Raw genomic sequence first — 14,594 nt, forward strand, 5'->3', positions numbered from 1 at the left:
GTGTGGATGTAGACACTGCTGTGAACAGCGATGAGGAACCCTTGAACTACTGGGTGCGCAGGCTTGACCTGTGGCCAGAGCTGTCCCAATTTGCCATCCAACTTCTCTCCTGCCCTGCCGCAAGCGTCCTCTCAGAAAGGACCTTCAGCGCAGCTGGAGGCATTGTCACAGAGAAGAGAAGTCGCCTAAGTCACAAAAGTGTTAAGTACCTCACCTTTATCAAAATGAATGAGGCATGGATCCCGGAGGGCTTCTGCCCGCCCCAAGACTAAGTCAGTCCCCGCACATACAGCATCTCTGCCTGCACGCCGTGTGACTGGCTGCCTGGCCTGCCCCAAGAAGACTAAGTCGCTCCCAGTCCCTCCACACAGCATGTCTGCCTGCAGGCCGCTTGACTACCTTCTCCGCCACCACCAACAGGGTCCGGGACTTCAGGCGGATTGCTGAATTTTTTAGGCCGCTGCTAGCAGCGGCCGCTGTAATAATTTTTCGGGTGCGTGTACATGACTGCCTAATTTTTCTGGCTGCACTGCGGGCAGCTGTAACAACAAAAGAAAAGGCATGTACATGCGCCCATTCCCCTTCGTGATCATTACCTTGCCGTGGTGAAGGGGCTTGCGTATCACAATGGAGCAATGACCGGCGCCTAGATGAGTGTCTCGGGGGGCACACCCACGATAATAAGGTCGTTGCCTCATTGTGGTCAGACCAAATTTGATCAGCTGGACAGTCACTGTTCTGTCATTCAGCTACATCAGCCAGGTGACCATATGGGCTGTAAAGCCACCAAAACCTGCACTCTCGCCATGGTGCGCACCAGTAAAGCACGGCCGTCACTACACAAACAGCTGTTTGCGGTGCGTTACACGATGAGTTTGGTGTGTCAGTGTGAAGCAGTACCTTAATTACACTACCTGATTGATGTATACACATGCAAGATGTTTGAAAGCACTTTAGGCCTGTCATTTAGCATTCAATGTGATTTCTGCCCTTAAAACGCTGCTTTGCGTCAAATCCAGATTTTCCCCGGGGACTTTTGGCATGTATCCCACTCCGCCATCCCCCCCTCCAGGTGTTAGACCCCTTGAAACATCTTTTCCATCACTTTTGTGGCCAGCATAATTATTTTTTTTTTCAAAGTTCGCATCCCCATTGAAGTCTTTTGCGGTTCGCGAACTTTAACGCGAACCGAACCTTTCGCGAAAGTTCGCGAACCCGGTTCGCGAACCGAAAATCGGAGGTTCGGCCCAACTCTAGAAGACACAGGCAAAAGGAGATTCTTGCTTTTGCCGATGACCAGAAATAAGCAATATTCTACTGCCCTCTGCAGTGAAAATAAACAATTTACATACAGGGAACACTTGGGATTGTTTTCAAATGTTATTTTATGTAACTAAGAGAAGTTGGGGTTAGTGATCACTAATAGATAACTAAATTTCATATGAAGATTAGAGATGACCCAAATGGTCCGCCCGGCGGGTAGTTCACGCAGATATCAGCTACCCTTGCCCGCGGTGGATAGCAAACACATGGCGTGTTTGACCCGCCCCCTATCCCTCGCTATTGGGCTAAACTTTGACCCTCTACATCACAGTCAGCAGACACATGGCAGCCCCTCCTGGACCCCCCCCTATAAAAACACCACAGCGTCGGCCATGTTCTCACTCTGCTGATGCTACTGTAGTGAGAGGAAGGGGAAGGTTGCTGGGGAGATAGGGAGTTAGGCTCTTTTAGCTTGCTCCTCGCTGAAATTTGTTGCTGAAAGCACCTCAAAACAGCTCTTTTGAGGGCTAATGTTCTTCTGATGTGTTTTTTTGTGTGTGTGTGACGTCACTGACACAGCATAGATATAGCCCTGTCACAGCTATGCCCTTGCTTGCTGACACACTGTATTAGATCATTTCTGCTGCTGTCTGCTCGAAGACTAAGTCAGTCCCCACACAGCATCTCTGCCTGCACGCCGCTGCTGCTGGCGCGAAGACTAAGGGCCTATTTCCACTACACACAGATTGGATGCAGAATGGATGCAGAAAACCAGACTCCAATGAAAGCCTGTGGGCCTGTTTCCACTAAACGCGATTTTTCTGATGCATTTTCCCATAGGCATTAATTGGCGTCCATTCTGCATCAAGTCTGCATCCAATCTGCGTGTAGTGGAAATAGGCCCTTAGTCAGTTCCCACACAGCATCTCTGCCTGCAGGCTGCTTGACTGCCTTCTCCGCCATCACCAACAGGGTTCAGGACTCCAGGTGGATTCCTGAATTTTCAAGGCTAGCAGCTTAGCAGGCTAAGGCTAGCAGCGGCCGCTACCAAAAAGAATAATAATTTTTCTGGTGCATGTACATGCCTAATTTTTCTGGCTGCACTGTGGCTTGCACAACAAAACAAAAGGCATGTACATGTGTTAATTCCCCTCCGTGATCTTTACCTTGCCGCGGTGAAGGGGCTTGCGTATCACAATAAAGCAATGACCTATATGAGTGTTGAGGGCACACCTAAGATAATAAGGTTGTTGCTTCATTGTGGACAGACCAAATTCGATCATATGGGCTGGAAAACCACCATCATCTGCACTCTCACCATCGTGCACTCCAGCACGGCTATCACTACACAAACAGCTGTTTGTGGTGTGTTACACAGTGAGTTTGGTCTGTCAGTGTGAAGCAATACACTACTTACACTACCTGATCCTTGTATACACACGCAAGATGTTTTCAAGCACTTTATGCCTCCAATTTAGGAATTGAATGTGATTTCTGCCCTCTAGGGATTATAACCCTGCGCTGTGTCAAATCTGTAATTTTTCCAGGGACTTTTGGCATGTATCCCACTCCGCCATGCCCCCTTCCAGGTGTTAGATCCCTTGAAACATCTTTTCCATCACTTTTTGGCCAGAAACAGTGTTTGTAGTTTTTCAAGTTCACCTGCCCATTGAAGTCTATGTTGGTTCGCCGAGTTCGACGATTTCCGCGAACCCAAAATCTGAGGTCCGAGCCATCTCTAATGAAGATTCAGGCAACAAATAGAATCTTTTATACATGGGAGAAGCGTTGTCATCAGCACCAACATTAAACCTAAATCTTTCCTAGATAAGCACTGAACGTGGTATTAAATCAAGTTCGAATAACATAAAATCCACCTTCCTACAAGCAAATCATGAGTTTCTTGGTTATCAGAATATCTTAAGAAAAAGAGGTCTAAACAAACACAGGAATTGATAAATCTAAAAGTGAATAAGTGGAAAGTTCACTTTTAATAAAATAAAAAAAGAAAATGAAAAAAGAAAAGTAAACCACTTTATAAAATTAAAAAAAATATAATACATTATTGATTAGCTGCACAAACCAGAAGTCATTATTATTAATTTTTAATACCTGCACTAATCCACTGAAAGGAAATAAACTCAGCACTCCTATCTGCCATTTTCTCTTATAAATACTATGAAGATATTCTTGAATGCCCATAAAAACAAAGTAAACTATCTGAAATTATGTTTCCAGAAGTAACAAAGCAAAGATATGTGACCCTGCTAACGGTGGCAAGTTCAGCTCTGGTTTTTATATTCATTTTATATTCATGTTAATGCATACAATAGCAAAAGTACAAATTCAAATATAAAGCATGCACACAGCCATGGAAGAAGCACAGTAGGGCTCAAACCACCATTGCCCACCCTCCACCCACTCACCACCTGCTATGTTTAAATATATGCACTTCTGTTATTGTATGAACATTATTAAAAAACAGAGCTGAACTTCCAGCTGACGGCAGCACTGGATAACTTTGCTCTATTGCTCCTGCAAACAATTCGTGTTCGTCCAAACACTGTAGCACAGTAAGAATTCTGAATGCCTAAAGTACTCAAGTAGCCTAATTGTAGTGTCAACTGTATCCTGTTCTCTTTTGTTGCCAAAATAATGTTTTCCATTTATCCTTACTATAGATGTTTTTTTCTTAACAAAAGTGTAATTTCTTTTTAAAGATGAACTTTAGCGAAAAGGGGAAACAAAATAAACCAATACTTTGCAAAAAGAGAAGTTAAAAATAGCAGAGAATGATTGATTTCCATTATGTTATTTGCTCATATTTTGTAATCATCAATCAGCATGCATGTAATCACCTTTACTACTGGCAGACATGAAAAAAAACAGACAGTACCAACTGCCATTATCTATAACTACACACCTCTAGCAGTGTGATAGGCTAAAAGCTTGTTATTTTATAAATTTGCATATGCACAGAGGGAGATACTGATTGCTTGGCAGTTGGAAACAGCTGTTATTTCCCACAATGCAACAAGGCTCACAGACAGGAAACTGTCAGGACCTAGGTCCTGACATCACACTGTGGGAGGGGTTTCACCACAATATCAGCATTACAGACCCCCCTGATGATCTAAAAAGGAAAATATTTCTCATGGGGAAGGGGGTATCAGCTACTGATTGGGATGAAGTTCAATCCTTGGTTACAGTTCCTCTTTGAGTTCTTGTCCAGTTTACAGTGTACTAGTTGGGTTGTGAAACACAAAGTACAGTGAAGTGCTTATTGTTATTAATGATATCTGAATATGTATCATTAATGTGTCATAATCCTGTTTGTCATATGTCTCTGTATTGCTGAATTTATTTAAATAAAATAAGTATAAAAACCATAAGTACCGTAATACAGGTTGCAACACATATCTAAAAGTCCCTGTACAGACAGTAGGTTTAATACTTCAAGATTCAAGGAGAGCAGAAATGTTGGAGATATCAATTTCTTGTTGTTAGTTCTTAAAGTCAAAACCCACCACATCTCCTATGCCTTGTTAATACTACTAGTACTAATTAACTGACCTTCTTAGTTTAGGAAGAAAAAACAATTTCTTATCCCCGATGGGTTAGTCCTTGAGGAGATGGACTAGCCCAAAACCTGTCACTTCTGTCAGATTTCTATTACCTACTTTAAGTGACAGCAACATTGGAGAAAAGTAATTTATGGCTCATTTTTTTTCTGGAATAAATGTACTTCTTATTTGTGTTTACATATATTTTAAATTTTACAATTTTCGCAATAGTGGTCCTTTAAAGACAACACGCTGCCAACAGGGTCACAAACAGGCACATGGCAGTTTCACATTGTTTTTTAAATGAACCATTTTGGCATATACGTCTTTTGATGCAAATATTTTTTAAAGGTACATGGAACCTCCATGAGAGGCTTGTTATTTTAATTGTGAAGGGGGAAGCCTGGAGATATCTCTGGATGATCGCTGCATATTTACTAAGGGTACATGAGTTGTGTTTATAATAGAAGAAATGTTTTTATAATATAAAGAATAACTTTACTACTTCAATAAATGATGATAGTTAGTACGATAACAGTTATACAAAGACAATAGCATGTTGATTGATATTCATAAAAGGAATTTACCAGTACAGTATAATTGGCGGCTGTTACCTGTGGGCCTCATACGATTCTGGCTCCAGGCACTGCACTACCTCTCGATTTTTCCTTTTTAATACTCTTCTTTCCTTTTTTCTCCCGCCTTCTCTTTCAACCGTTTCTAGGTCACGTAGGTAGCTTGGCCACTACTCACATGTATGTTCGAGTGGATTTTCTGCCCTGATGATGTCATTTATGAGTGTGAGCCTATCATATTTACTACTATGGTGATTGTTACATGGCAACCCTCATTAGCATTTACTATGATGTATTTCTGGCATTCTTTGCCTTTTTTCTCATTAGTGTTTCGAAAAAATGTGGATATAGAACCTATAACAAGAAAAAAAAAAGAATAATCTGTGAGTCATTATTTCTGCAACAATAGAAAAATGCAATACAGTTTATATTTTTAAGTGAACGGACGGTTATTGTTGGAGGTCATGTAAGAAAGTATGTTAGACATTCGATAACCAGTTAATGAAGTCAATAATAATTTCATACCTACCGTATATACTCGCAAGCAAGCCGACCCGCATGTAAGCCGACCCCCCAACTTTTACCCGGAAAAACAGGAAAAAATGATTGACCCTCATATAAGCCGGGGGTAGAAAATGCTGGCCGCGTGATCCCCCCAGTATGTCCCGGTATAGCTAGCATAGTGCCCAGTATGGGTAGGTAGTGCCTCAGTATAGCTAGTAAAGTGCCCAGTATAGCTAGTAAAGTGCCCAGTATAGCTAGTATAGTGCCCAGTATAGCTAGTATAGTGCCCAGTATAGCTAGTAAAGTGCCCATTATAGCTAGTAAAGTGCCCAGTATAGCTAGTATAGTGCCCCAGTATAGCTAGTATAGTGCCCCAGTATAGCTAGTATAGTGCCCCAGTATAGCTAGTATAGTGCCCAGTATGCTAGTAAAGTGCCCCATTAGAGCTAGTATAGTGCCCCATTATAGCCATTAGAGCTAGTATAGTGCCCCATTATAGCTAGTATAGTGCCCCAGTATAGCTAGTATAGTGCCCCATTATAGCTAGTATAGTGCCCCGTATAGCTAGTATAGTGCCCCATTATAGCTAGTATAGTGCTCAGTATAGGTAGTGCCCAGTATGTGTAGGTGGACCCCCGCCCGCCGCTGCAATTAGCTTACCCGGCGGCTTCCTCTATTCCCCTCTCAGTCTCCATGCAGGCATGTAAATAATTCACAGCAGCTCGCCCCACGGCGGCTGCTGTGTGATGAGGGAGGAAGTAGGAGAGCGGCTTCCTGTAGCGGCGATGTGTATCGCCGTTACTATGGGAACCGCTCTCCCTACAGCTTCCTCCCTCATCACACAGCAGCCGCCGTGGGGCGAGCTGCTGTGAATTATTTACATGCCTACACGGAGACGGAGAGGGGAATAGAGGAAGCCGCCGGGTAAGCTAATTGCAGCGGCGGCCGCGGGGGGAACGGGGCGGGGGGGAGCGGACGGGGGAGGGGACCACGGACCACATCACTTGCAAGCAAGCCGACCCCCCAACTTTTGGCCCACTTTTGGAGGGTCAAAAATTCGGCTTGCTTGCGAGTATATACGGTATTTTGCATGTTATGCTTTATATATGCATGTCTTATTTACATCATTGTGAATAGAATTACTATATCAAGCCCCTTTTATTGTTATTGTTACTATATGCTTCCAATTAACCTGATGAGGTGGGCTTGTAATTCCACAAAACACAGTGTTTTTGAGCTTCAATAAAGCATTTAAAGGAGTACTGTAGGGGGTTGAACTTACTCGGGGCTTCTAATGGTCCCCCACAAACGTCCTGTGCCACTCACCAATGCTCCGGTCCCCACCTCCGGTTCAATTCTGGAATTTCCAACTTTAAAGTCGCAAACCCATTGCGCCTGCGCAGCCGTGTCCTCGCTCCCACTGACGTCACCAGGAGCATACTGTGCAGGCGCAGACCATATGGGGCCTGCCCAATACATTCCTGGTGACGTCAGCGGGAGCGAGGGCGTGGCCACGCAGGCGCAGTGGTTTTCCGACTTTAAAGTCTTAAATTCCAGAAGTGAACCAGAGGCGGGGACTGGAGCATCGGTGAGTGGCTGTGCAGACACAGAATGTCTGAGGGGGACCAGTAGAAGCCCCGGGTAAGTTCAGCTCTTTTTCCCCAACCCCCCTACAGTACTAAGCATACTTAATGTGATTATTGGAAGCAAGCCCATTGATTTCCTTCTTTTTCAATCAATTGATTTTAAATCTTTTATACATTTGATTATTATTATTTAGTATTTATATAGCGCTGACATCTTCTGCAGCGCTGTACAGAGTATATTGTCTTGCCACTTAACTGTCCCTTAGAGACGCTCACAATCTAATCCCTACCATATTCATATGTATGTATCATGTAGTGTATGCACGTAGTCTAGGGCCAATTTAGGGGGAAGCCAATTAATTTATCTGTAGGTTTTTCATATGTGGGAGGAAACCGGAGTGCTCAGAGGAAATCCATGCAGATACAGGGAGAACATACAAACTCCATGCAGATTGTGCCCTGCCTGGAATTCGAAGCGGAGACCCAGTGCTGCAAGGCAAGAGCACTAACCACTATGCCACCGTGTTGCCGATTTTAGATGCCTCCAACAAGGCCAAGGTAATGGGATTTCATTTATCACACTTTGGCCACTGCCCACCACATTACCATCTCATACAGAGCTTCCCTTCACCTATTGTTCTATCCCTTAACCCATTAACATGTAAGTCCAATTGGCCAGGACTCTCTTTCCCTTATTCTCTTAATGCTGTACATGCATGTCATCCACCCCTATACAAAAAAAAACTGTAGCTGTCTTATTAATGGCATCAGCTGTAATCCACCTTTGTCTTGCATTGTTTATATTGTATTGTTGTTATACTCTATATTCTGTTTTACAGCGCGACGGAAGATATAAATCAAAATTACCTGATGTAAATTCTGATGTAAATTCTATCCATTTTTTTTCACTGTGACAGCATAACTTATCTTTCAGCAATCATCACTACAATCAAATATGGAAGGATGGAAATGTGTTACCTCATAGGAAAATCAGACCACATTTGTGAGATCATCATACTGTCCAATGTTCTACAGCTAAGAAGAACCTTAGTAGACCTGGGCTGCTGTGTTTGCCATACAAGACAAGTTGTGTTCACATTAGCAGCGGCTGTTGCCATGGACTCCCTCAGACATTCACCATTGATTAATCAGCTACTAGTTGAAGTGTCAGTCTGCTCAGATCCATTCCAATAATTATTATAAACAATCCCTGACCAAAAAGCTTACAGACATTATTTTACAAATCATTACCTCAACAAATTATTTGCTCAACAAATCAGATTATCACTGTCATAATATTTCGTTTCTGAGTGTGACACTCCCATGGTTAGAGAGGTGTGTTGCTTGATAAGTGCAATCAAGCCTCTTCCTTAACCAATTATACATCACATGTTGCTACATTTAACTTTGCAATGCTAATAAGCTCAAACTAGCTTCTTCTGGAATAATAGCAGATGCAAAATATTGTTTTCTTTGTCATACCATGCTGACAAGGGAATGTACAGTCATCTACTAAACTATTTAGTGTGAATTAAAGGATACCTGAGTCCTAATTAAAATCTAAAAATGATGCTCTGTCTGTGTGTGGGGAGGTGCACATAGGCTTACCGCACTTCCCGTGGCCCGGCGTCTCCTCCGTTCGCCCGCTATAGCTGCCATTGTCCATGCCCTGGTTGGATCAGTGCCCTTTGACCCAGACATACCTGGCCATACTGCGCTGTGCATGCACAGTATGTCCTCTTGGCTTGTTTGTGGCTTGTGACCAGGCTCACCGGGAACCCAGCGTGCTGTACGCTTGCACACCCACGCGATGACGTTTTTGGCACAAGCCACCCAAAAGGACATACTGTGCATGCTCAGCACAGTAAATCCACGACAAATGGCACTGACCACTCCAACCAGGACCTGGACAATGGCAGCAATAGCGGGCGAACGGAGACAGACGCCGGGCTACAGGAGGTGTGGTAAGCCTATGTGCACCTCCCCACAAGCACACACACACACACACACACACACACACACACACACACACACACACACACACACACACACACACACAGGGCATCATTTTTAGTTTTCATTTAGGACTAAGGTATCCTTTAAAGCTTTTATACCACTAGTTCTCCATTCTGTAGAAAGTGGGAGAAAAGTGACATTGATTCTGACATTCCTTTTGAAAAATACAAAAATTTACTGAAAAACAGTATTTTTATTTTTATAAAAACCATATGTACTGAAGTCAATGGGAAAGCAAAAACTATTGTTGGGAAAATATTGATATTTTCACTTCATCAACATTTTTGCCAAAATGTCCATGTTACATACAAATATAACTAGAGTAAAAAAAAGACATGACAAAATACACACATGTTTTCTAATAAAAATGTCTACTTTGGCAAAGCTCAATTCACATTAAAGCCATGTTTCAAAAAAAGTGTGAAATGGGTTTGAAGTGCTCTTGTTTACATGCCCACTGTCCACTCAGTGAAGGATTAAGACAAAATGGGATCCAAGGCAAAATTGCAACTTTGGCTCCCCTTGAGGATCTTTATGGTAAGCTGAGGTGGGAGATATGTCAAACAAGGTGGCAGCTAGGCCCCTGCCTAAATTTCCTGCCTAAACCTGCATCAATTCCCTTGTAGATAATTCTGCTCTGACAAAACTGTCCTAAATAAGCAATCAATGCCATATAAGCTACAGCCACAAGGAAAAGGCTAGTAGAATGTAGATGATGAGGCACTGTGCCCTTCCCATCAATGGTGTTAAACAACAATAACAATAATATTTATATAGCGCTTTTCTCCCTGGGGACTCAAAGCGCTGTGACCCTGCATTATGCAGTCTCAAAGGCTAGGGAAAAGAGGTGAGTTTTTAGCCTTTTTTTAAAGCTGTCCAGAGAAGGAGCCTCTCGTACCGATTGTGGAAGTGAGTTCCATAGAGTAGGGGCTGCATAGGAAAAGGCCCGAGCACCAAATGTTAAGTGTATCCTGGGAATAACCAGCTTCATCTTGTTGGCAGAGCGGAGGGTGCGTGGAGGGGCATAAAGTTCCAATAGATCCGCTATGTATTTGGGTCCCATGTGGTGTAGAGCCTTGAATGTCAGCAGGCAGATCTTAAAATTGATTCTCCATTTTACTGGCAACCAGTGAAGAGTTTGCAGTACTGGGGTGATGTGTAAGCTGCGGGGGGCATTGGCTAGGAGTCTGGCTGCAGCATTCTGTACTAGCTGTAAGGGGCGCAGAACCTTATCCGTAGATCCGATTAACAGGGCGTTGCAGTAGTCTAGGCGGGAGGATACAAATGCGTGAACCAGGGCAGGTAGGTCTTCAGCTGGGATAAGGTGTTTGATTTTCGCTATATTTCTTAGATGGAAGAAGGAAGACTTGACGACAGCTGATACCTGCTGTCTGAGTTTTAGATTTCCATCCAGGATCACCCCAAGGTTTCGCACAGAGTCTTTATACTGTACAGTATCTCCCCCAATTGCTAGTTTGAGGTGGTGAGCGTTTTGAACTTTATCCATCATGTGTGGACCACCTACCACCAACACCTCTGTTTTGTCAGAGTTCAGCCTCAGCCAGCTGGTGTTCATCCAATTTTGTAAATCCACTAGACACGCATTTATGGATGCTGATGGGTCTTGGGTTCCAGGCTTGAAGGACAGATACAGTTGTTAAAGGACCAATACCACGAAACATTACATTTTCAAACACCCCCACAGTAGTTACAGCAATCATACAGAATATTCACAGTGTCATTTATTTCAATGTATTGCATGGCCCTTTAAAGATCCATATAACACTGTGTACTGCATTTGCGCTGATGGACTTCTGCATATAAACCCATCATAGGGGAAGCCTTATCAGTAGTTGTAAACAAACAAGTAACAGATGGTATAATCCTTCCCGTGCCCCAGTCTTTCTAACTGCCATAAACCCTCATGAAAACCCCCGAGCTGACAAGGTCCTTGCAGCCCCCACTCTCTGCCTGAAAAGCATTGTGAAGAGATTTAGCAGTTCTGCGTCTGCGCATCATTACAAGCAGCGAGTAGACTGGTTGGGGAGAGCAGCTCCGAGGTATCTTATTACACAGCCATGTCCCGTGCTGTAGTGAGAGCTGTCTCACAATGCTTTTCAGGCAGAGAGTGGGGGCTGCAAGGACCTTGTCAGCTCGGGGGTTTTCATGAGGGTTTATGGCAGTTAGAAAGCTGGGGCACGGGAAGGATTATACCATAGTTACTTGTTTGTTTACAACTACTGATAAGGCTTCCCCTATAGTGGGTTTATAGATGCAGAAGTCCGTCAGCGCGAATGCAGGGACTGACGTATACAGTACACAGTGTTATATGGATATTTAAAGGGCCATGCAATACATTGAAATAAATGACACTGTAAATATTATGTATGATTGCTGTAACTACTGTGGGGGTGTTTGAAAATGTAATGTTTCGTGGTAGTGGTCCTTTAAGGACTCTGATGCTTACGCGAAACAACTGTCAGGCCAATCACCTGACCCCCACTGTGTGAACCACTGTATGTGTGTCTCACTGAAGAAAAAAAAGGTGGTAAGGGCACAGTGACTCATCATCTTCTTTCTACTGATCTTTGATGCTAACTCCAAGCCACACGTGTCCCTGGTAAGCTACCCCAGAAGCTTTTTTGCTAATATTAGCACAAGGAAAAAGTTACTGTACTCATCCAGAGCACAGAGGCTTCTCATATACAACAGAAAGAGACTGCTGGTATCCGCTAAGGACATAGCAAAACCCATAGCAGATGCATCAACTGCTATGGAGACCCCATGCACTAGGGATTCCAGTTTGAACGCTAAAGAAAGGTTGGGTTAAGTATTGTAGCATGTCTCTCATACTCTCTAAAAAAAACATGGATGTCGAATCCTAACCTTAGTTCCAGAAAGTGACTTCACCAGTCAAAAAAGCCTGCAAAAGAGGCATTGGTATTCCTATCAGTGTGTTTGAGAGAAAAGCCCCTAAAACAGACTTCCTGCAGGCTCTGCAAATGTGTGTGTGATGACTATGCGTGTTACTGTCCTAGTGCTGTATATACCGGGGGCCTGATCCTATACACTTTTTCTCCCAAGTTTTCTCCTTGGAAATTATTTTCATCTGCTGTTTAAAATAACTTTTTAGCACTTTGTAATTGAAAAAGTACCAAAACGTAGATGTAAAAGGTACTGTGAAAATATAGTATTGTGACTATAGTGTTTTCTTGCTTGCTGGTGGCTTAAAAGGCATTTTATTGAGAAGGTGTGAAAATGTCACCAAAGAGACAAAGGAATTGACTAAAAATCTTTATGAGCTAAAGTAAAACTCTACTTTTTTGCAGGACAATTGATTTATCACCAAGCTGCAGACCATTTTCCAACACATCTAATAACTGTACTGGTGAACAACAAGTAAAGGTAAAGTAAAAACTAACTATGAATTAAGTAGCATTACTAATAGTAGGTAGTTCTAGAGCAGGCTTTCTCAACCAGGGTTCCCTGGAATCCCAGGGTTCATCGAGTACTCTGCAAGGGTTCCATAGCATTTTCCCTCATTGTGGGGGTAGTATAATAGAGCACATTATAATAGGTGATACTTCAACAAAAAGCACTAAATTGGGGGGTCAGGAGACAGTATAATGAGTGGTAGTGTAATAGGGGTAGTGAAATAAACAGCCACACATAATTTTAAAGACCATGCCTCCTCCAAAATAAATGCAGGGGTTCCACGAGATCAAAAAATTGTTTGCAGGGGTTCCCTGATACCCCAAAGTTATTTGCAGGGTTCCTAAAGGGTAGAAAGGTTGAGAAAGGTTGTTCTAGAGTATGGGAGGTTCCCATTTGTAGTATAGGAGGGTAAAAAAGAGGCATAGGGACTTTGATAAGGAAGTAGTTATGCCTTTTGGATTAAAAAAAAAAAACAGATTAAAAGATATTAACCCTGTATTAAAACACTATACCACACACATCATGGGGTCTGCCCATTTCCTCAGGGATCAGTGGCACCAGACAGGAGGAGTAGCACTTTTTTCTTTCAGATTTTTATTCTTTATTGTGAGCTATTTTTTTTAATATACGGTCCTGTCTGCATGATTGTTACACCTTATGTCCAATTGTTTGTAGCCTGTATCAAGTGGTTAACCTAGAAAGTATTTCTGAAGTCTCCTGCTATGTTTGTACTGCACTGATATATTCTCTTTGCAATATTTTCAATCAAATACCCTTTTACAGCACCTGTGTGCTTATTATTCAGCATGTACTGTCTTTCACACCATACTTATGAACATATTAAGATCTCACTCTACCTTTCTCTCCCAGCAGCAGTTCACTTTCTATCAAACTGTTTTGCATTGCCAATAAACTGTTGCCCCGGGACCAGACTGTACAGGTGTTCCCACACGATACAGTAGTTAATATTTCTTTTCAATTTGAGAATTAGAATCAATTTTTGTGATTGACTGTAACATTTGAAAAATCTGACCAATGTATCACACACACGTTACATTTTTCCCCAATTATTAACAAAATAATTGAAAGCTCTAAAAAAATGACTTGTGTCTCTAATTCGAGAAATTGATAAATCTATCCTACACCATTCAACTTTCATAAAAATTGATCAGAAAGATCAGCCCCTCATGTTGATAAAAGAGGGAAATTATGTGAGATATTGCACAGCTAATCGTTTGTTGTTGTTTTTTTATCAAATTGTCATAAAATCAGAACATTTGATTGCATTTTTATTGTATGGTTTGTGGCCTTAAGTCCTTCTAATTTCCCTCTATGGCAGAGCAGGATCATCCACCAGGCAACCTAGGCAGGTGCCTGGGGCATAGTTGGTGTCAAGGGGCCCACCACTCACCCTCTCTGATCTCTCTCCTCCAGCTTACCAAGGACCACAGAGGGGCCCCAAATCGACTACCTTGCCTATTACATCATAATCCATCTCTGCTCTATGGTGTAACCATAACCTCTCAGCAGATGAATCACTCCTAGACACTGAATAACAGGTATGATTTTAGATGCTATACATTCATAAGGTTTATCCCTAAAGTCCATCCATTTAAATTTTGATATGATGAAGGCATAATTTAATATACCTA

The 14,594-nt window shown here is 42.5% G+C and overlaps 1 protein-coding gene across 2 annotated transcripts in view; it reads right to left on the reverse strand.

Annotated features, from left to right (window-relative positions):
* LOC137563307 (dual oxidase 1-like) overlaps nt 1–14,594 on the reverse strand; it is a 162,654-nt gene that overhangs the window by 138,169 nt on the left and 9,891 nt on the right. For both annotated transcript variants that reach the window (XM_068275599.1, XM_068275598.1), the window contains exon 2: nt 5,441–5,755. In XM_068275599.1, coding sequence (XP_068131700.1) covers nt 5,441–5,453 — 13 coding nt within the window. In that variant the 5' untranslated portion in view covers nt 5,454–5,755. The remainder of the gene's footprint in view (nt 1–5,440; nt 5,756–14,594) is intronic.

Source organism: Hyperolius riggenbachi, chromosome 3 (assembly GCF_040937935.1).
Source record: "Hyperolius riggenbachi isolate aHypRig1 chromosome 3, aHypRig1.pri, whole genome shotgun sequence".
NCBI lineage: Eukaryota > Metazoa > Chordata > Amphibia > Anura > Hyperoliidae > Hyperolius > Hyperolius riggenbachi.